This window comes from Radiomyces spectabilis (genome assembly GCF_025331425.1).
Source record: "Radiomyces spectabilis strain NRRL 2753 chromosome Unknown BYT42scaffold_3, whole genome shotgun sequence".
Lineage (NCBI taxonomy): Eukaryota > Fungi > Mucoromycota > Mucoromycetes > Mucorales > Radiomycetaceae > Radiomyces > Radiomyces spectabilis.
In genome coordinates, this window is record NW_026251928.1 from 968,109 (window position 1) to 988,992 (window position 20,884).

Here is a 20,884-nt window from a genome sequence, read left to right on the forward strand (position 1 = left end):
ACCAGTTAACGTAGTCCACATTGAAGATCGAGAGAGAAAAAAACAAACTTATATTTTCAGCATGATTTCCACCGGGGAAACAAACAAAAATTCAAGGGGCTATTTATAAATATTGCTACATAGAAGGAACAAATCATCATACATTTCTGTAATAGTTGTACTTTGGTTGACTGGAACCTGGGGAATGAAGAAGGAAAGAATTAAGGTTCTGCGCTCCATTCTCCATTAAAGCCGGGGCTGTGAACGGAGTCGGTTGACGAGACGAACCATTGTTGAGCGAGTACCCTTTGAAATGAGATGACGGCGGAGGAAGAGGGAGATGAAGTGGCGGCGAAAAGGAATGATGAGATACATGCGGAGACGGGAGAGAAGGGTGTTGAACGGAAGAGACCGGATGGTGATACTGGTGGGGTAATGCATGATGAGGTAAGGGCATGGATACATTGCTATTCATATAATCAACGGGAGCCTGTCCCGTATACCCATACGATGCTGAATGGGTTGATCTTGGACTGCACTGCATTTCGTGTATTTTCTCGTGTTTCTTCAACGACCGAGAATGATAATAAGCCTTATTGCACCCTCTTGAGGAACAAATGTAAGGTCGCACATTGGAATGTGTCTTGATATGCGTAGTAAGAGAATCAGGTCTAGAAAACCGTTTCTCACAATCTAGAAGATCAAATTATAGGCCAACCATGAGTCTCATAAACTCTATGGTGTACACGTTCCATCGCTGACTGTGCAATGTCAATAAACGACACCTACCTGGTTTGGGGCATACAAAAGGCCGCTCTCCTGTATGCGTTCGTAAATGGTTATACATCTTGTGACGTTTGGTAAAAGGTTTCTGATTTCGAGGACAACCTTCCCATTCGCAGCTGTAGGTAGCCTATTCAATATAAATATGAGAAAATCTACGAAATTCTCTCTAATACTGTTATGCTCATTCGGCTTACCTTGCCACTACCAACGTGTTTCTCCGCAATGTGCGAAATCAGTTTTTGCAGCTCGTCAAACTGTTCTCCACAAGCCTTCCATTGACACACGATAGCACCGGACGTCGCATTTTGATCTGGCTGCTCATTGGATCCAGTTTGACCTTCGTCTTCGTCTTCCAATTCATCACCATCGTCGTTCTTGTCCTCGCTTGGTACCGAAGTATTTGAGCTGGTATTATCCACGGGAGTAGATGGACCATCCTCTTCTTCTTCTTCGTCCTCGTCACCGTTACTACTAGATTCTGACTTGGCTTCACTCGGCTTTTCTTCCGACTTGACGAGCGCATCATCTGCAGGCACGTCAGATTTGCTCATATTGGGACTGCTTTGGGAAGACGAAGCGGCCCGTTTTTCTTGCTCCAATTCCATCAGTCTTGCAATTAGCTGCTGACGCGACATGTTCTCAAACTCCTTCACCGACACATTGGTGTTATCTGCGATGGTCTGCGACAGAGCAGGCGTCGACCGGTCTTGCAAGTTGAGCTCTTCAGCTGACAGACGCGGAGGTAGCATGATCTGGTGAGGGGGCGGTTGCGTCGAAGTCGCAGCGGTAGATGCAGTGGGCGTCGATGATTCCATGATGGGAATAGTTCGATTGTCGATAGGTGTTGTCACATTGCTTGCACATGGTGTGACAAAGGCGCTCTGAGGCTGCGAAGAGAGGTTTCTAGTGTCGATACTGAGATACGGCGGACATGGACTGGATACCGTGTGTCTTCGTGATTTTCTGGAGCCTTGGAGCGTAGAGTCAGACGAAGACCTTTTGGGAGGACGAAGCGAAGAATCGGTACTATTCAGGAAAACCAGTTCTTGATGTGGCACCAAACCATTGGCAACGGCGCAATCCTTGGTCATGGCAGGCTGGAACGCGTGGGCTAAATGCTGTGGCTGAGGTGCATGTTGGGGCAATACATCATTGGTGGTAACCTGAGAAGGAACAATGCAAGATGGATCATGAGAAGCATCATGCATAGGTATGGTTACCGCCGCCGCACTGTAATTGTGTTCGGAGGACAACGGATCAGAGGAGGGTAACTGTGACGATGACGGATATTGCGATGGATTGGGCTGAGGCTGAGGCTGGGGTTGTGGTTGTGGTTGTGGTTGTGTTTGTGGCTGTTGATGGTGACTTGCAACAATAGGAGCAGACACGACCTGTTGCATGGCATTTTGGTGTTGAACTGCAGCTGCAGCGGCGGCCACTGCTTGTTGTTGTTGCTGCTGCTGCTGCTGTTGTTGTTGTTGTTGTTGCTGTTCGAGTGCCTGAGCATGAGGTGACGCCTGTTGGGGTGAAGTAGCAGTCACTTGAGCATGATGCTGCATCGCCGCCATGTGTTGTGCCATTGCTTGTTGAGCAGCAGCAGCGACTTGTTGTTGTTGTGCTTCCAGTGCTTGCTGTTGTGTGACCGAGGGTGACAGTGAATGCGACGATCCTACGGTTTGCTGCGACGGCACAATAGGATGACTTGACTGACCAAAGATAATATCCTGAATCATTTGTTGCTGTCGCTGCTGTTCCAACTGGAACTGTTGTTGTTGCTGTTGTTGTTGCTGTTGTTGTTGTTGCTGCTGCTGCTGCTGTTGTTGTTGTTGTTCATGCAAATGTTCTTGCATCTGCTGTTGTTGTTGCTGCTGCTGCTGCTGCTGTTGTTGTTGTTGATGCTGCTCATGTAACTGTTGTTCATGAAGATGCTGGTGTTGTTCATGTACGCTTTGTTCATGCAATTGTTGCTGTTGCTGCTCATGCAACTGCGACCCTCCATGAGCCTGTAAGTGATGATGCAGCGATTCACGCAGACGTTGTTCATGCTCTTGATTCTGCAACTGTTGTTTTTGTTGTTCGTGCAATTGCTGCTGATATTGCTGCTGTTGGTGGTGATGTTGCTGATGGAGATGTTGCTGTGCTTGTTGTTGTTGCTGCTGTGCTTCTTGCAAAGGTTGATGAGAAGGCAGCTGGTCTTGCGGCCGATGGGATTGCTCTTGTTGCTGTGGTTGATGCTGCTGCTGCTGTTGCTGCTGATGGTCCTGCGGCGACTGATGTCCTAGATTCAACGAGTTGTTGTTCTGGACAAGCATGAGATCGGATTGATGAGCAAATCCGTCGGCCACGTTGTGAAACGCCTCTGGCTGGGAAGCGGGCTGCATGGGTAAATCGTGGTGAGGATGGGATCCTGAATTCATTGATAGGATGGGTTGCTAATGGAACGAAAATAAGAAACCCAATGTTTAGCATATGTTCTAAGAACATTCTTTGATTTTTCTGATTTTGAAAATCATTCTCACTTACATTCATAGACTGAGAAGAAGGCGATATGTCGTGAGGCATCGTCAAAGCCGGTGTATGCATGGCTAAATGATCGTTTGTTGCCAGTGATACCATGGGATTGACGTCAGCGGGGGTGTGTACAGCCATCGGATCCTGAGTCAAACCAGGCGTTGTCAGCGGTGAATTATCTACTGAGTTCGGGTTATAGAGTTGTTGCAACTGCGCCTGCTCCTGCGCTGCGGCAATGGCCAAAGACAACTGTTGTCCGTAATGGTCTATCAACTGGTCTCCCGAGGACGTTTGTTGTGGTGCTGCTGGTCTTTCGGATGCAGGATGCTGCAGGTTTCCCATTGGTTGTTGTGACTGTTGTTGATGATGATGCTGGTGAGCTGCTTCGTCGGTTGGACTCAGATGACTGGGCGCTTCAGACGAAGACGACGAAGATGCGGCGAGATTCGTGTACATGGCTTGGTGCATGAGCGGCGGTTGACCATCTTCTGGTGTGGTAATATGTGGGCTTATGCTAAAGTGGGTCGTTATATCGTGAGTCCCTGTGGTAACTGAGTTTCCGAACGGAAAGGGACCGTCCGTCGATGTCGGTGCGGGGGCTATAGGTTGTGATTCTTGATTAGGGGCGCAGGCAACGATATTCTGAAGAGATGCATGCGTTTCCGAGATGTGTGATATAGTTGACGACAAGTCCAGCTGGTGTGCCTCCATAACAACGTAATGTTGAATGGGTCAATTAAGAAAAGTATAAAAAAAAAGGTTAAATGGAATTCTCACAAGGAGAATGCAGGCTTCTGAAGTAGTTTTTGAAAGACTAGGGGAAAAAGTACAAAGAGTATAGAATTGAAAATATGAAAATCCAAATAGTCTTTGTGTAAGAAGAACAATATCAGAATATGTGATGCCTCGAGAAAGGAAATGAAAAAAAAAAAAAAAAATATAGCTGGTGAACTTGTTCAAACGTAGCAAATCACAAGCGAATAGGAATGGAGCAAGATCTGGGAATATAAAAAAAAAAATGTTGATAAAAAAAAGCAGTTTCCTAAATCACTTAAGCAGCGTATCGGGAAATGAAATATAAACAAGATAGAAAAAGCTACAACTGTTGCGATTTTCGTTTTTTTCGGGTGATTCAAGATAAAATGTGAGATGGAATGGCTTGTCTGCTATTGCTTTGACAGTTCTCGATGGGGAAAATGTAAAGAACAACAGGAAAGAAATTTTTAGGCTGTAATGGGGTTGAAAGCCAGAATACATTTTCTTCGACCGCTCTATCTTTCACACTCCATTTTGATACTCCAATGGCAACTGAAGGCAGTGATTGCATGTCCAATCAACGTCCACAGTCCTCAATGCATCCATTCCCAATTGGAAGAATTTTGAGTGATCTGTGGCTAAATGTTCCAGGCCCGTCCTGTAGAAGTTCATTGTAAAAATAAATAGTCACACTAAAGTTCCTCTTCCCGACCATCACCACCCAATCAAATTTAGGTGTTCGGTGATTAAAAAACAATCTAGAGATCGCCCAAAATAGCAATCATGTTTCTCTTTTCCAAGAATCTGATTAACATCGTGGTGTTTATTCGCGTTTGTTCAGAACAACCAAGATGTGGAACCTGAACCCGGCAAGGAACCATGGTATTTTTACTTCTCTACAGTGTTTGAATTGCTTCAAAACACGAAACTTCCAAAAGAAATTCATCGTATGACATTGAGCGTACAATATTCCTAAAACAATATAACTGACCACTCCCCAAAAAAGAATCCCGCCCTAAACAGCTCGTCTAAATAAAAAAAAAAAAGAACAAACGTTTATTCATAATGGTGTCATGCTTGCATATGAGTAACGATGGCTGTAACCTTTGAAATATCATACTCTACTTCAAGATGCAAAAAGAATAATTTAATATTCTTCCGTGAATCAAATGGTCGGCTTATCTTATTCTGCAATCAAACGATCTCAGACGCGAGTCAAAAGTCTATTTTTTCTCGTCTCACCTGCTGTGCGTTCTTTTGCTGATCCATAAGAAGCTGTTTTGGGGCTTTGATGCCTCCAGGGGTAGCAGATAAAATAAATGGATATCACTACTGTAATTCCTCGCCGAACAAATGTATCAGACATGCAGCACGCTGTGTAAAAAAAAAAAATATCAAGTAAAAAAGTTTAGTCATGTTTTGCTGTCGGCTTGCCAATAGCTTATTCCGATCAAGCGAAGGTTCCGATGGATAGACGACAGCTCTCTGAAAATGCCAGCCATATACATAGTTGAGCCATGTCTCTGAAACATCTCATTTTGGCCGTTTATGCCTCTTTTAGATATCGTCTTGAGGTATTTAACAATTATTATTCTCGTCATGTGAACCACGACGAGGACATAACACACAAAAAAGAGATCTTCGTTTGATAAGCCAAGCGTGCGCTGGCGAGTAACACATCAACCAACAACCGACGTGGGGTGTAAAAAATTTCATATGAACCAGCATATCATGAGGCTGATGCACGCATGAATATGGCAAAATCGCTTTTTATAGTGCATGGAATGTACATTGATAGGCTCGTTGGTCGTTTTGCAATACATTGTTATGGTTTAGAGGGAACGAGCTCTTTTAATTAACAGCCAATTGGACTGAATGATATCATATTGTACCACTCGATGGATTTCTCGTGCTTCCATCTTTTTCCTAGGCCGTGAAACGCAGCGTTTGTCCTATTCCCTTTTGCCTGGCCAAAGTTACACGAGCATGGAAGACATTCACATTCAACGCTTTTTATTTTGCATGGTGTTTCACGCCCATGATGAAATCATTACAATAGTTTCTTTTTTTATTCTGCCTGGCTTACTGGCCAAACCGTCTTTGGATCATTGACGTAGCGATCATAATGTTGTCGGAAATAGCTCCAGCTCGACACACTTTTGACGGCCGCATCGTATTTGCATGGCGCATGCGCATATTCGCTGAGTCGGTCTTGAATCTCCTTGCGCAACACCGGATGGAGTTGCTCATATGTGGAGTTTTGAGGCAGTTTGTACCCAGTGCAATGGAAAATCAAATATCCATTGGTTTTGCCCATTTTCATAAACGGAGCAAATCCACAGATGCGTGTCCAGTCGAGGTCCACCTTATCAATGGTGTCCGGTTTCTCCAAATCAGACGTTGCGCATCTGAAAGTAAAGAATTCACCCGCTGAAGACAGATAAAAAAAAGAAAAGGAAGCCATCAGTATCAATGGTTAGCTCGAAAATGTCGATGGATATGCATCGTACCTTGATACATTTTGTTGCCATCATATGCGTCAAATTTTCCCTCCTCTGTTGCCAAGGGATTCGGGTAGAATAGCGGAATCTATCTCATGGTGAGTATGGAATGGTATCCATGGATTTAATTCATGCTCGTGTACCTCAACTGCCACGGCAGTGGTATTGCTAGCGGCATTACTCCGTGCGTTAAGTGGGATTCCGATAGGCAAAGCCATCTGCACCGGGTCATTCGCAATATGAATAACTAGAAATATCGAAATAATAATAAGTCAACCTTTGCTTCTATTCCCATCCTTTTGAAAAATGGCCGTTATGTCATACCGGGTAATGTCTCGTTTGTCCAGGGATTGACCCATTCGTCCAACTTTTCATGAGTGGTCGGGTCGAGGAAATACGTTAACTCGCGGCTTGTCACGTAAAGTTTACCGTCCTCTACGGTGGCTCTAGCGACATTCATGCCAACGCATTCGAATACTCGCTTTGGCGGTTGGCCTGGAATGAAAGCACTACAACAGACAACGATAAACACCTGACTCATCGACCCTTCCCTGAAAACCTTGCGATCTTACAATACAGTTCCTTCCCATTGAAAAAATGTTTCTGCTTCGGGATCCGTTGCATAACGCAACTTGAGAAAAGTTTCTCCGTTGTACATATTGTGTTTTCCTGCAATAAACTGTGCAGTTGCAAAACTATCACCCAGATGCCCGCTTCGCGGACCCTCATAAAGCCCGTCACACCCACAAAGCTTAATTTCGCCTTGTTCCATTTCACTACGCGTAACACAGTGGCTACATCATCGTGACCCGCCATAGTTGTCAATGTTCTTCTATTTGAATTATGATTTTAGTTTGAGTAAATCTTCAAACTCATCATGGTCATTAATATTATATGTCTGCTTTTGCAAGGTGTGAAGATAAATAGGGTCATCTATTGGCATGCGCAAATTCAGTGACTTGATCAAACAGTAACGGATGATGGATCGACTTACCATCTATGGAATGATTTTTCTCGGAATGATTATCAGACAGTGTGTTATCGTGATGCTTGATGCCTGGTTGAGACGAAGTATGGCCCTGGCTTGCAAACGATTGGCTGGATGTGCTATTGGCTGAAATGAAAATTCATAAAAAAAAAGGGCTCATGTGAGTCTCTATGTCCTATCGCCCTGGTTTTCCGTTCATTTTACTTCTGGTATATTGGCTATTGAAGCATCGTTCCAAGGCATAGGCAAGGTCTTCATCCTCTTTCAGCTGCGCTGCAGATGTTGAAGTTTTACGTTCCTTGTCAGTGTTCGATGTCGTCTCTGAACAATCCTTGCCTGCATCATACATCGTTTCTTGATCAGCATACACGAAAAAAAAAGGCGCAGAGAAGAAAACCTTATCATACCATCCCATTCGTACAGATCGACAGAGGTTACTGTTGGTACGCGGCAGTAAATTGCAGGTTTTTCGCTGGCGACTTTCCACGTGGATAAGCTAGCTTCATTCACCTCACTATAAGACAAGAAGATGGTTAGTAAAAACTCTGCTACATTCACTGACAGCGACACTTGCTTGTTATCTGTGTGTAATGCAGGTGACGCATTTGGCCCTTCGGTAGACTCGCTGGTAGCTGAACCAGAAGATCGTTTGGACTTCAAACTTGAATAAAAATCCAAAACCTTCTTTTTCGCCACTGTGTCAATCCACACGTTAAACCCTCACCCATGATAAACCTGATGATAATGTAGCTTACAATGACTTGCTTCCATCACGCGTTCTTTTATAACAGGAATTTCCTCTGTCACAATAGGTGTTGAGTCTCTGAAAGAAAAGCAAGCGACGGAAACAGAAATAATATCACTTTACCTTGGATATGGAAACCAGATCGCGCTGCCCATAATGCGTTGAAATCAACTCCGCTGTGATTGAAATCATATGCTTCAAACTTGACATACCTTGGGACTGGTCTTGTTGTTGCTCTTGCTCTTCCAATGCTAGTTTTCTCGCCAGTAATTCGTCTTGCTGCGTCTGCTGATCTAATGCGGAAGTCTGCGAATGACGAGCTTCTGGAGTCATTTCAGCGGTTTCCGATTCATAACTTGGATCGGTCATACTGAGCAGAACCTCAAAGCACGCTTCTACCTTGTTATTCTGACTGTCCAGTACGGCTTCAATCACCTCGGCTTCTATCGTTGGAAAAGCGCTTTGCAGATTGCCGACTGCGTTTTCACGTTCTGTGGTGGAGATGATATCATTTGGAGAAGAGTGTGATTTAGCATCAGAGGATGGTACACGCTCAGTTTTGGACTGATCATCATGGGAGTTTGGATGAGCGTGACGAGATAAGAGATTAGCAAATGTCATCGGGTCGAAAACGAAGAGTTCAGAATACAAGGAGAGAAAATGATGTATAAAATGAGCTTCGGAATTTGAAGTGGACTTTACGCTTACAGTCTAGTGTCAACGGATCAAGACCGTGGTTTCTCCCATTGTTCTCAAAGCAACAACCGAGTAAGCATAACCCATCCACAATGACCTTCTTTTTTCAACGTAAATTTTATATAAAGGTTTTGAAAGGCTTTGAAAATCTGCTTACCTGCCAATGTGTGTGTTATTTTTCAGTATCTTGTCGATCCACTTTAAATAACAGTATCACTATTTGAAGTAACGCAAAACCGCATTTTCTTAATGCCGATGTAATCCTTTGCAGTTTACCGGTATTCGACTCGAAGCCACAAAATTTCCAAGACAAATGATAGGGAAAGAAAAAGCAACGGGCGAGATAAAAAAAAAAAGTCAGATAGGCAAAATCCAGAGAAATACTGTAATAACAAGTCAAATTTTATGAAGAAAAAATGGTAAAATAGCAGGCATAATGAGATTAAAGCAAAATGTGGGTGTCATCAAGTTATCGGTAACCGTTGTTGCCTGGGAACCAACCAAATGGACAGGATCGGACTACACGTTGCCATGCAACGCAGGTCAACGTGCAAACGAGGCGCCGAAACAGTCGATGGTCGTTGGTTAATAAATTAGATGAAAGTCATCTACAAGTTTTTTATTTTCACCAACAACATCTTGAGCTCACCTTTATTTCGTTGCCAAAAAAAAAAAAAAAAAAAAAAAAGAACTACTGTTGTATGCCATTTCTTGAAATCAGAAAAGCATGGAAACGAGAAATAATTTAATCCTTGTAGTTTGGAGTCATTCATACTGTAGATCACCGATTTATAGGAGACTTTTAGAAGTTCGTATACATTTCCATTATTTACGATCGACCACCAAAAGCGATTAATTTTATTTTACGACCAAGTGTCTTTTATAATAAGGTGTTACATCAAGCGACACATCTGGATTTAATTTTACTGTATAATGCCTGCTTCTCGCCACAGCTCTTCTTATAAAGCACTGGTTTGTTAAGAATTGCAATCAAGCACACAAGTATGAGAATGGATCAAATAATAGATACATCGTAACTGAGGAAGTTTTCCCAAGATCCGTATCAAATTTTTGTTAAAGAAGGGTAATTCTTTCAAACCCTACAACCTGGTAGTTCTTCAAAGATATTAGATCACTTATGCCCAAGGTTTACGGTAAGATAATTAATCTACCATGAGTTCTGCAAATTCTCAGATTCCGAAATTGTTGGTTGTTGGACGTTTTGTTAGGTGCGCTGGATATAAAGGAAAAAGAGGCCGGTCCTGCTGGTACGTCATTGATTTCAAAACAGCGACATTAATTTTAAATTGGGCAGACGGGTGTGGTGTGATTTTCCCAAACGCATATTTTTGCGCTCTACCAAGATCGACGAGCTTTCGAATCGAATTTCTATGATCTGGGAATTTTATCGTGCAATATTCTTCAGTATTCAGTAATGATCATTCAGTTTTACATTTGTTTCTCCTTTTGGCTTTCTTTAAATTTGATTCTTTCTAGATACATTTATCCGTATCCGCATTTGTAACTGTGTTGAAAGCTTGTTTTTTTTTTCTTGAACCATTTCTATCTTTATTAGCTTTCGAAAAAAAAAATTTCGATACATCGGAATGGAATGAGAGAGAAAAACTGCGGTACGGAGTCGGCTGGTCACACGTCGTCAACGTCATTCGAAGTACAAAAATGTGACGAACTAATCCGTATCTGCTGATTAGCCGATGAGAGAATTTTTTTCTGCCTTGTTACAACAAGAGGCTCATAGGTCATCTTGAACACAGAGTATCCAACAACATCCAATGAAAAGACAAAGCATTCGTATTTTTTTCTATGCGGACCGGATGTTTAAAAAAACTGATTGGGGAAAGGAAAAACAGAAAAAAAGTGCCCACAAGGGATAGCCAAGGGTCCTGTCGGAGACAACGGAAGTAAAGGTTGGTTATGTAATCAGTTTACCAGCCAATCATTTGACTGTCAAGATGAACACAGAGATTCAAGTCCTCTTTTTTTTTGCTCTCAGTCAATACTTCCTTTTCCCTTTCGATTCAATTTTTTAAGCAAAAGTAAATGTTGTAACAAATAAAATTAAGCTATCAGACGTTCTGTTAAAGTATAGATGGGTGACGCATGAGGGAAAACTGCATAACGTTCCATGAGGAAGATGTACCATTCAGTGGAAAATCATACCCAAACATGGGTCATTTCACATCGTCGGTCCTAGAAATCCACGTGTGTCATGATTGGTCCGGGCAAACGTGGCCAGACGCCTCTTTTTTTTTTTCGTAATAAATGGGTAGGGGTTTGTGCTAATTTAGCCTTTCTTCTTTTTTCTTCAACTATCACTACACAACAACCATGAGATTGATCATCCGTGAAGACGCCGACCACGTTTCTTCGTATATTGGTAAGCCTTGGATGTTGGTATGTGTTGGCTGTAACGAACCCTCGGACTTAACCCACCATCGCGTTTTGTAGCCAACTACATCAAGGAGCGTATCGCTCAGTTCAAGCCTTCCGCTGAACGTCCCTTCGTTCTTGGCTTGCCTACTGGTAGCTCTCCTGTCGGTGTCTACAAGAAGATGGTTGAATTGCACAAGGCCGGCGAGTTGAGCTTTGAGCATGTCGTCACTTTCAACATGGATGAATATGTTGGTTTGCCCCGCGACCATCCCGAATCCTACCACTCTTTCATGTGGAAGAACTTGTTCATGCATGTGGACATCAAGCCTGAAAATGTTCACATCTTGGACGGTAACGCTCCTGATTTGGATGAAGAGTGCAAGAAATTCGAAGTGGAGATCGCCCGTGTTGGCGGTATTGAACTGTTCTTGGGCGGTATCGGTCCTGATGGTCACATTGCTTTCAACGAACCCGGTTCCTCTTTGACCTCCCGCACTCGTGTCAAGACTTTGGCTTACGAAACCATCATTGCCAACGCTCGTTTCTTCGATGGTGATGTGACCAAGGTCCCCAAGCTTGCATTGACTGTTGGTGTTGCGTAAGTTCATCGACCCTCTGGAAAATCTTTTTGGATAGTCGGAGATTGAATACTCACTGTAACATCTCTTATGACTCGTTTAGCACTGTCATGGATGCTCGTGAAGTCGTCGTTATCATCACCGGCGCACACAAGGTGAGAATTTCTCTTTTTTCCGTATACACGAATGAGAAGAGAAGGGCAAAAACTTAACATTTGGGTCATTCCTTTATAGGCTATTGCTTTGGCCAAGTGTATTGAAGAGGGTGTCAACCACATGTGGACTGTGTCTGCTATCCAAATGCACCCCAAGGGTCTTATTGTGTGTGATGAGGACGCGACCCTTGAATTGCACGTCAAGGTAGGACAGAAAAAAAAAAGGGATCTGAGTCTGGAAAGGGAAATAAGCTTGGGATTGTTTTTTTTCTGCGTTTCCCTTTTGTCTGGCTCGGATCCAAGAATGTGATTGTTGTTTTTGGATTTTTACGAAGATGCTGATATGTCCGTTTCGGTAGACTGTTAAATACTTCAAGTCGATTGAACACGTACATCAGAACCTTATTGGTGCTGAGAATTTGTCTCTGCAAGGTAAGAAAAAAAAAGTCACCCGATCAAATGTTTGTCGTTGGAAGCCAAAGTGTTCTAAAACACATTATGTAAATTCTCTAGGTGGTGTGAAACAATTGAAAGGTCCCGCAAGCCACCCCAAGACTCCGATGAATGGTCCTTTGGAGTAAGACAAACAACGAAAAAGCACCACCTCAGGAAATAGGGGACTTTTAAAAACTTTTGTTACATAATCCGTCCCGTTTTATTTTTTATTGTTCATACATGTAAACTATTATATAAGTTCATAACTACTGCAAAAAAAGGAAATTTTACATCACTCTTCATCTGCTTTTTCTCATGCACAAAGTTCTTTGAAACTATTGAATCGATTCATGACTGACACACAATCCACCTGCTTTTGGTAACTCATGGTTGGCATCATGGCCCTGGATAATCCAGGGTCCTCAGGGAAAGCAAGAAAAAAAGAAAATGTGGGCATCTGGGTATCATGAGACGTACAATATGAACTCCTTTGTACCACTTGTTTAACAAAACACTGCTGTTTATCCGTTGATGACTTTCTAAAAATGGCTTCTTCTTCTCCACCATACGTTTAATTTTTTTTTTTTGAGTCCCCTTATTTTTTCCCCCGTGTGCTCGTATTTCAAGGCAAAAAATCGTGTTCCACCTAGCTTTCTCTTGTTCTTCCGTCTATTCATTTCATTCATTCATTCCTTTGTTTTTATTTGTATTGGTATGGCAGACGCATTGCAAGACATTCAAAATGCATTTGCTTTGGAACCGCATCAATTCCAAGCCATTGTTCAGGGATTCAAATCTGAATTGAACAGCGGGCTGGCGACCATGTCTGCTTCAGGTCTGGCGACCATGATTCCCTCCTATGTCACCAAATTGCCCACTGGGCGTGAAACGGGCACCTATCTTGCCTTGGATCTCGGCGGTAGTACGCTAAGAGTCTGTGCTGTCGAGTTATTAGGCCATGGTCAAGTCACGGTGACCGAGGTCAAACGGTCCATTGCAGTCAAAGATCCACTTCGCACAGGGACAGCAGAAGCCTTTTTCGATTGGATTGTAGACACTGTCCATGAGCTTGTGCAAAAAATTAACGTTCAAACGCCACTTGTCATGGGCGTCTGCTGGAGCTTTCCTCTCGAGTAAGTCATTGTAAGACAAAACAGAAATCAGCCAACCAAAAGAAACCAAAGAAAAAGAGAAACCTTAATTTCAAGGGGTAATTTTGGCGGTTTCGCGCTAACAATTATCCTCTCCTTATCTCCTTATGTAACATTTTGACGCCATCTCAGCCAAAAAGGTATTGCCACAGGTTTAGTGTTACGCATGGGCAAAGGTTTTGATCTGAAAGGGATCGACAACAAAGACCTCCAATCCCTATTCAAAGAAGCTTTTCAACGCAAAGTACGGTACTCATGACGACGGCAGAGAAAATACGAAAGCTAACAAGGGCACTAGGGACTCGACATTACGGTGACGGCATTGCTCAATGATACCGTGGGTACATTGGTTGCTCATGCGTATGCTAACCCTAAAGTCCGTGTGGGGTTCATCTACGGCACAGGGGTCAATGCAGCCTATCCTGAAAAAGTACAGTGCATTACCAAACTGCAAGACACATGGCCCGCCCAAGACGCAACTCAAGAAATGCTTGTCAATACAGAAATTGATATTTTTGGCAGCGATGATTATCTCCCCCTAAATCGCTTCGACCTTGCCTTGGACGCCCAGCACACCCAACCCAAGTTTCAGCTGTATGAAAAAATGATGTCTGGTGCCTATTTGGGAGAGCTCGTACGACTGGCGGGAATAGAGTTGATTGATCAACGACGCTTGTTTCAAGGACACATGCCCCTCCAATTCACCAAATCATGGGGATTTGAAACCGCGCATCTCAGTGCCATTGAAAAAGACAGACATGAACCGGATGCTTTGGATCGTATTGGCCTTCTATTCACCTTTGATGATTATACCATGACAGCGACTGATCTGACAACGATAGCCGATCTCTGCAAGATCGTTGCCACACGTGGCGCTCATCTCGCTGCGGCGGCCATGTGCGCTATCATCGAACAACAGCCACAGATGATCAACTCTTCAAACGATATCGTGATTGGCGTCACGGGATCCACTTTCGAAATGTACGCCCCCATGTCGGACCGGATCATGCATGCATTAACGCGCTGGTTCGACGCGTCCGTGGCTCAACGGATCCGCATCGAACCAGCGACCGATGGTAGCAGTATCGGTGCTGCTCTAGTGGCCATGTTATACCAACAAAGGTAAGCCTGTTTCATGCACTTGGGTTTTCTCCAATTCTTATCTTTTTGTATTGATAGCCATGTTTCTACTGAACCAACCATCGGCTCGACTTTTACCGAGAAAAAACCACCGGCCCTCCGAGAGCGCAGAATGCCTGGTTTCCTTCGATGTCTTCTTGAGCCGATTTTGTCGCTTCGTAAAGCCGTTGGAAAAAAGAGTAATAAGAAATAATCCTAATGGATTGACCAACACATGTACAGTGCCCTGCCAAAACTCTGGGTAATCCCAATAAATTTATTGACTTTCCTAATGTCTTTTTCATCTTTCAGTTCATATTTGTCGCGAAATGAAGAAATGATAATAAAATAAATTGCAAAGAAGCAAAAAATCATGACTTGGTCCTTCATTGGCGGGAGTGGGGTTGGATTTCCTCATATTTCTTTGGCTCTGCATAATACCTGCGCTGAAACTGACGACTTTGTTCATCAAAGAGAGGCCAGCTTCTCGAGGATGACTTCTATTTTCAATAAAGTGTAAATACGAGCTGAACGATAATTTAACGAGACATTCATTCCATCTCTGCCAAAGTTATGTGCACTTGTGTATCCTACCAGCCGATATATGAACACTTGAATAATGATCTCTCTCTCTAACATTATCTGAGACCTATTTCATGAAGCTATTTCATGCGATGAGGTCACACTCTCTTTATCAATGAATAAATATGACATGAAGCGATGAGAAAAGACACATGGCGTCTTTTTCCTGCTTCATTATTGGACAATAAAGGTTTTTTTAGCTACAGTACGAGAGATCGCCTCTTTTTCCATGTCTATAACGTGATGCATCTTCCATTCATTTCTTTTTTTCTCTTCATCGCACATCTATTTCTTTTTTTCGCAAAACCATCCATCGCGCCATACATTTTTTATTGCTTATTTTATAACTTTTGCTTAAACCCAGTTGCACTGTACGTATACTCATGATGACCACAACTGTGATATCAAAACGACTGAACCTCTACATATCATATTAGCTTGCGCGCCGAAAATCCTTTTTTTTTTTTTTGACGGCAACAAAGAAACTTTTATTAAAGGTAATGTATTTGTGCTCAAGTGGCCTTCCTCTTCGAATGTTATCCCGAATCACTCACTTGTTGTGTGTGCTTCCATAGTTCAAAATTATGAACAAAGCCCATGCCTTGGTGGTGTGCGGTGGCGGCTCCCGCGAAGCGGTGAAAACAGTTTTTTTGTAAGTGAAAACAAAAGAAGAGTAAGCGTGGCTTGTCTAATGCATATCCATTTATTTTATGTCTTTGTCCTTTGGTTTCCTCTCTTATTTGATTAACTTTAACAACATTACCTGGTCTCTTTTTTGATTTGTAAAATTTTTTTATCCAGATTTTTTTAATTAAACTGTACTTCTATGATGTGCTTAGGTGAATCACCTACTTTCTTTTTAATTTCTATTTTTGTGTATCTTTATAATGTTATAAAAACGCATCTTGACCCGATGCTGTTAAACCGTGCCAAGTGTTAGTTAATTTTAGATGGAGGCACTCTTTCGAGTTATATACATTGCAGATAAAACGGAGGAAGGAAGCGGGGGAAAAAAACTGAATATCGCAAACTGATAGATTCTGACAGAGTGAATAGTTGGGACACATTATTCAAGAACGCGTTCTTTTTCTCAATGACCACGATTTTGTCGAACGAGCCCGTTTTTCGGCGGTTGGTATCGGAGAGTCCGGTGGCAACAACAGATTGTCATGACTATCGTCTACTACCTTCTTTTTGGCCGAGGTTGTCTTGGATACCTTGGGTAGAGGGGACGATGTATTGACGCCATACGCCCAGTTGCATGCTTTCAATACAGCCACAAGATCGTCGTTCACCAGCTTTTTCTTGCCTCTCAATTCGGAAATATCACTGCGGCACGTGCTGCAAGTAAAGGATTCGTTGTGTTTGAGACAATGTTTGCAGCATATATGACCGCAAGGTGTAGTCACCGGATCCTAGAGAAAAAAAAACACAGGTCAGTTTTTACATTCAATAACGATAAAATTTCGGTATATACGATGGTGCCTCCTAAGAATACATACAACGATGGGTATAGCGCATGTGCCACTCGGACAAACAATAGCATTGGCAAAGACATGATGAATAAACTCGTATTCCGACCAGAATACCATGTTTTTGACTTCGTCCCAGATACGTTTATCATCCGCATCTTGATCCATCAGCTTGGAGATGTGCGATGGAATTCGATAGCGTTTTTTATTTTCGGTTTTTTGAGGGTCGGCCATAATGGTACGCAAACCGGCCTGTTCAATGGACCGTTTGCCTTCTTCCGTCCAGGGGGCAGGCGATGGATCATCTCGCCGGAACAGAAATCGCCATACACGATAACCACTTTCACCTACAATACTAAGATTCAGCGTCCCTTGAAACGACACCAGTGAATGATGACAAGCACCCGCAAATCCCTACCTTTTTCGGGCCAGTATTTCACGATTTTGTATACTCCATCGTAGCGTACGCCATCGGACGGAGCGTATTCGGGATGATAGACGGCCAGTTTTTTGGTGCGGCATACACGAATAGCACGACTTTCTTTCCAATTGGCTGCTTCCGCACCATTCTTTGCATCGACCGGGGCAGCACAGGTCATGGCGAGACTGAGATTAAACCGTGTTAATTCCTGATCCGAAGCATGCTTTCCCATTCTCTTGTTGCCTTCCAGATTTCGGCCGCCACTGCCAGTATATAAAAACTCGTCGCCATAATCCTTATCGTCAGCGTAGCCTTGGGATAGGACAACAGATACAGCACCGGTAGCCGTGGAACCGGAAATCCCGCCTACAGGTGGTCTACGAAGAGGTTTCGTGCATGGCACAGTCTCTAGGTTAAACATGGTTTGGTCACTTTTTTTTGTGGAGGCTGATATCATTCTCACCTGTGTACACCCCATTCACTGCACTTTAATCTATACTCCCATTGTTGACCACAATAAATGCCAGGAATGGCGCCTACGTGTGTGCTAGGAACTGCATTGGCGGTGGTTATTATCCATTGTCAAACCGATCTCTTGGGGTGTTCCATCCACTTGCCTATAACACATTCCCTGTCCCTGCCCGAGCACGATATGCCACCGCCCCAAGCTTTGGTTTGAATAGCAGCAGGTTTTTTAGCCGACTTGGAATTTCTCATATTGACCCCTTTACCGGACCCAACGATCACGTCGACATCCTGATTTTTGCAGTTGGGACAATACCTAGTCGCCAAGGTATTCGCATCAACCTTTACAACGAGATCGTGAGGGCAATTCAAAACGTTACTTACCAATAATCGTCTGTAGGCTCAGCATCGAGACCTGCGCATTCTATATGCCAGTACATATCGCATTCATCGCAAATCTATACATGCAAACATCACCTCAGTCTGATGCAAGTCTTTTGCTTTACTTTCTCCCATACATACCAATGGATTTCCTGACTTTTTGAGACACTTTTGACAACCACATTCACGGCATTTGGTTGTGCGCGGGTTGTTGTGACAGGTACGACATTGGTAATCGTCGTTAGGACCCATGGGGGTTTGTGTAGATACATCATTCGTTTCGACATCTTGCAGTTGGTCTGCATTTGCTTTCGTGTTAGCGGCTTCTTCTGATGGGGTTGATGGCGCATCCTCGCGTCTGATCTTGTGAATCAATACGGAAGTGTTGTTCTTTATGCGATAGGTGACAAACAAAGTGGCAGGTGATTTATCAGCGCAAAAATCTTCTAGCTGAAGTGACATTCCGTTAGCACCTCTTTGTGAGAAACAGGCACGCAAATGGTACAGTTCTTACAATCTTGCCTAGAGCGATCATTCGAAAACCGTTGGTGGGTAGTTCCAGCATGGTGGCGACAAGCTGACGGAACTTGCGGACCGTCATTTGCGGTTCGACTTGTAGTGTAGCGTCCTTCAAGGACAGCCCTGGACCAAGAAGTTTGACGTGCATACTGTTGGAAAGAAGCACCAAAAAAAAAAAAAAGAGAGTTTACTTTATTGAGATCGCGTTCCTGCTCATTTTTCTTTCCTTTCAATTATCGTGCGGAGTTTTCTCGCGCGCACGCCCCAGCAGCAGAAAAATTGCACAGGCAATTTCTGAATCACGAAAAAGGGGAAAATACCAAATACGGAAATATCAGAAAAAAAAAAGGTCAATGTTCAGCCGGTGACCGAACAGTCTCTCCAGCAATAGAACGCTTCTTAATTAGTTTATCATAAAACTGGTGGGAACCAATCCAATTATCTACTAACGCAGCCGCAGAGACATGAAAAAAGCCCGCATTCAAATCTATAGTGCGGTAGAGATGTCTACATTCAGCCTTTTTATTCACCAAAGTCTAGTTTAGCTAAAAGACACAAATGATCGCTACCATAATTTTTATTAGGCAGCGCAGGTTTGAGATCGTCTTCTTTCGGTAGCATAAGAATCTCCGACGCTGCCAGGGTCACTGAGGTGTCTTCCACAAATATATAATCTAGTGTGCCTTGAAACACTTCAGCGTAATTCGTGAATCTCGGTTCTCCCAAACCATCGCTCATGGAATTATCCAGCTGTGCATAGCATTGATATACACTTTTCCATTTTGGTATGTCTTTAAAGTAGGACAATAATTCGTCCACGGGGATCAGATCGTCTCGAGGCTCTTGTTCTTCCTCTTCTGATCGGTCTGCAAAAGCCGAGACCGAGGTCTCATCCTCATCTTGCGAAAAGGCGCGTCTTGACATTTGCAAGTCCTGCATATGGAAATCCGTGAGTTCTAATCCTACCATCTTTGCATACAGTGGATCGGTGGGCGTCGAATTAAAGTCTACAGCATGTTCAGTCACCAAAAAGCTCAAGACAAGCGACTGTGCGTGAAGAAAGATGGTGTTACCTCCAAGCATCAAAGCATGCCATTGTGTTTGGCCGTGAGTTTCTGCCAGCTCTTTTCTAAATTGGCTCAATTTCCTATTGTAGATGGCGCCTTGCCGTAATCTTTCGTAAGAGGACTGGGGCCGCCAGTATAAATGAGTGTTGCCAACCACGACGCCAAGATGTTGCTGGTGGACATGCTTGAGAGCTGCCAGTTGCATGATATTTCCAGTGTTTTGTGTGACGGGACAAAGATCGTCGGTGTCATAGTCAAAATTTCGATTTTCCGCCAAAGTAAACTGGCCAGCCTGATAACCAATCATGCAACCTAAAAGTGTGATGTAAATTTGAATGTTCATTACGCGCGTGTTTTCATCTTACCATGTTTCTTGGTGCTGTGTTTATAAAATAAAGTCTTGTATCTAGTTGATGCATGAATTTCCACCTGACTTTATGATACGCGTGTCGAAATAACAAGCTACTCACCCCAACTTTGAAAACTGTGACTCATAGAATTCTTCGTACATATCGACCTCTACCGAGTCAACATTAATACAACGCAATTTCGGATTACTTTTACGTATCGAGCTTACCTTGTAAACACAAAATATCCGGTTTATACATGGTAATTTCATCCATCACCATCTTCCTTCTTGTTTTCTATGTTGAACGGTTCACTGATATGCCTCAATAACCAGTGCTCTTCCTGTTGACTTACCCATTTCAAGAGATCGCCCGAGTGAGGAAACAATTCACGTTTGATCAATGCTTGCGCCAGAATCTATCGATTCGGTGTTACACGATATTGAGAAGCTACTTTTTTACCCAAGTCACTGTGAAACTAACATTGTAGGTCATGACGGTAAAATGGCCAGCGAGATTGGCCAACTTGCGCTTGTAAGGGACGCGCTGGAACGAACGAGACAACGGTTTAGGAGGTGGAAGTGGGGTTGGCGGAGCAGGCTCTTCCGGAAGCCCTTTCTGCTTTCTTCTTTCTCTTTTAGCCGCTTTTCTCTCTTCTCTCAGTCTCTTCACTTCGAGCGCTCTCTCATCCATGATAACTAATTTAGGTCAAAACAAAACGAACTTCGAGGAGTGCCAAATCGAATTTTTTGGCATTACCGTACGGCGGATCATGTGACGTGTTTCACAAGAGAGGGGCCTCACATATTAAATCGAGTTCTTTGGAATATCTTTAC

The 20,884-nt window shown here is 43.2% G+C and overlaps 7 protein-coding genes across 7 annotated transcripts; 2 read left to right on the forward strand and 5 right to left on the reverse strand.

The window, feature by feature from the left end:
- Positions 1-520: 520 nt before the first annotated feature.
- BYT42DRAFT_485872 (uncharacterized protein) lies at positions 521-1,409 on the reverse strand (the record flags this gene model as incomplete). Its single annotated transcript, XM_051563749.1, has 4 exons — positions 521-672; positions 769-892; positions 960-1,010; positions 1,302-1,409. Coding segments are annotated over 4 exons (435 nt in total), but the record flags the coding sequence as incomplete, so codon positions are not given.
- A 4,569-nt stretch (positions 1,410-5,978) lies between these two features.
- BYT42DRAFT_559631 (uncharacterized protein) lies at positions 5,979-7,230 on the reverse strand. The gene is made up of 5 exons (XM_051567140.1): positions 7,106-7,230; positions 6,858-7,042; positions 6,677-6,780; positions 6,543-6,621; positions 5,979-6,462 (listed from the first exon to the last, which is right to left on the reverse strand). The coding sequence occupies exons 1-5, from the start codon at positions 7,189-7,191 to the stop codon at positions 6,101-6,103; spliced, it is 816 nt and encodes a 271-aa protein (XP_051426111.1). The 5' UTR covers positions 7,192-7,230; the 3' UTR covers positions 5,979-6,100.
- On the reverse strand, positions 7,231-9,276 carry BYT42DRAFT_559634 (uncharacterized protein). The gene is made up of 9 exons (XM_051567141.1): positions 9,120-9,276; positions 8,479-9,062; positions 8,390-8,413; positions 8,277-8,321; positions 8,096-8,216; positions 7,929-8,035; positions 7,726-7,857; positions 7,528-7,647; positions 7,231-7,466 (listed from the first exon to the last, which is right to left on the reverse strand). The coding sequence occupies exons 2-9, from the start codon at positions 8,885-8,887 to the stop codon at positions 7,375-7,377; spliced, it is 1,050 nt and encodes a 349-aa protein (XP_051426112.1). The 5' UTR covers positions 8,888-9,062; positions 9,120-9,276; the 3' UTR covers positions 7,231-7,374.
- A 2,024-nt stretch (positions 9,277-11,300) lies between these two features.
- BYT42DRAFT_559638 (glucosamine-6-phosphate isomerase) lies at positions 11,301-12,830 on the forward strand. The gene is made up of 6 exons (XM_051567142.1): positions 11,301-11,360; positions 11,432-11,954; positions 12,038-12,089; positions 12,169-12,294; positions 12,449-12,521; positions 12,603-12,830. Exons 1-6 carry the CDS (start codon positions 11,312-11,314, stop codon positions 12,668-12,670), a joined length of 891 nt encoding a protein of 296 aa, XP_051426113.1. The 5' UTR covers positions 11,301-11,311; the 3' UTR covers positions 12,671-12,830.
- A 408-nt stretch (positions 12,831-13,238) lies between these two features.
- Positions 13,239-14,801, forward strand: BYT42DRAFT_491840 (uncharacterized protein; the record flags this gene model as incomplete). Its single annotated transcript, XM_051564104.1, has 3 exons — positions 13,239-13,657; positions 13,808-13,919; positions 13,974-14,801. The coding sequence occupies 3 exons, from the start codon at positions 13,239-13,241 to the stop codon at positions 14,799-14,801; spliced, it is 1,359 nt and encodes a 452-aa protein (XP_051426114.1).
- A 1,287-nt stretch (positions 14,802-16,088) lies between these two features.
- Positions 16,089-18,892, reverse strand: BYT42DRAFT_602861 (PUA-like domain-containing protein). Its single transcript, XM_051571062.1, has 8 exons — positions 18,630-18,892; positions 18,257-18,565; positions 18,119-18,192; positions 17,887-18,050; positions 17,733-17,823; positions 17,267-17,646; positions 16,879-17,195; positions 16,089-16,791 (listed from the first exon to the last, which is right to left on the reverse strand). Exons 1-8 carry the CDS (start codon positions 18,780-18,782, stop codon positions 16,447-16,449), a joined length of 1,833 nt encoding a protein of 610 aa, XP_051426115.1. The 5' UTR covers positions 18,783-18,892; the 3' UTR covers positions 16,089-16,446.
- A 235-nt stretch (positions 18,893-19,127) lies between these two features.
- On the reverse strand, positions 19,128-20,843 carry BYT42DRAFT_510648 (Endonuclease/exonuclease/phosphatase). The gene is made up of 7 exons (XM_051565144.1): positions 20,532-20,843; positions 20,404-20,466; positions 20,279-20,345; positions 20,172-20,220; positions 20,067-20,107; positions 19,708-20,013; positions 19,128-19,641 (listed from the first exon to the last, which is right to left on the reverse strand). The coding sequence occupies exons 1-7, from the start codon at positions 20,739-20,741 to the stop codon at positions 19,157-19,159; spliced, it is 1,221 nt and encodes a 406-aa protein (XP_051426116.1). The 5' UTR covers positions 20,742-20,843; the 3' UTR covers positions 19,128-19,156.
- Between the last annotated feature and the right edge of the window lie 41 nt (positions 20,844-20,884).

Bases quoted from the DNA above. Each gene is read 5' to 3' on its own strand.
- BYT42DRAFT_602861 (XM_051571062.1), bottom strand. From the start codon at position 18,782: ATGCACGTCAAACTTCTTGGTCCAGGGCTGTCCTTGAAGGACGCTACA. The intron at 17,824-17,886 runs GCAAGTGGATGG...CCGCCAATGCAG, and splicing joins GGACAGGGAATGTGTTATAG to TTCCTAGCACACACGTAGGC. The intron at 17,196-17,266 runs GTAGGGATTTGC...TTAGTATTGTAG, and splicing joins GAAATACTGGCCCGAAAAAG to GTGAAAGTGGTTATCGTGTA.
- BYT42DRAFT_559634 (XM_051567141.1), bottom strand. From the start codon at position 8,887: ATGACATTTGCTAATCTCTTATCTCGTCACGCTCATCCAAACTCCCAT. The intron at 7,648-7,725 runs GTAAAATGAACG...TTTTCATTTCAG, and splicing joins CAATAGCCAATATACCAGAA to CCAATAGCACATCCAGCCAA. The intron at 7,467-7,527 runs GTAAGTCGATCC...GCATGCCAATAG, and splicing joins GAAAAATCATTCCATAGATG to ATGACCCTATTTATCTTCAC.
- BYT42DRAFT_510648 (XM_051565144.1), bottom strand. From the start codon at position 20,741: ATGGATGAGAGAGCGCTCGAAGTGAAGAGACTGAGAGAAGAGAGAAAA. The intron at 20,346-20,403 runs GTAAGTCAACAG...CGTTCAACATAG, and splicing joins CGGGCGATCTCTTGAAATGG to AAAACAAGAAGGAAGATGGT. The intron at 20,221-20,278 runs GTAAGCTCGATA...TTGACTCGGTAG, and splicing joins GGATATTTTGTGTTTACAAG to AGGTCGATATGTACGAAGAA.
- BYT42DRAFT_559631 (XM_051567140.1), bottom strand. From the start codon at position 7,191: ATGTACAACGGAGAAACTTTTCTCAAGTTGCGTTATGCAACGGATCCC. The intron at 6,781-6,857 runs GTATGACATAAC...CGATATTTCTAG, and splicing joins GACAAACGAGACATTACCCG to TTATTCATATTGCGAATGAC. The intron at 6,463-6,542 runs GTACGATGCATA...ATCTGTCTTCAG, and splicing joins TGGCAACAAAATGTATCAAG to CGGGTGAATTCTTTACTTTC.
- BYT42DRAFT_559638 (XM_051567142.1), top strand. From the start codon at position 11,312: ATGAGATTGATCATCCGTGAAGACGCCGACCACGTTTCTTCGTATATT. The intron at 11,955-12,037 runs GTAAGTTCATCG...TGACTCGTTTAG, and splicing joins GCATTGACTGTTGGTGTTGC to CACTGTCATGGATGCTCGTG. The intron at 12,090-12,168 runs GTGAGAATTTCT...ATTCCTTTATAG, and splicing joins TCATCACCGGCGCACACAAG to GCTATTGCTTTGGCCAAGTG.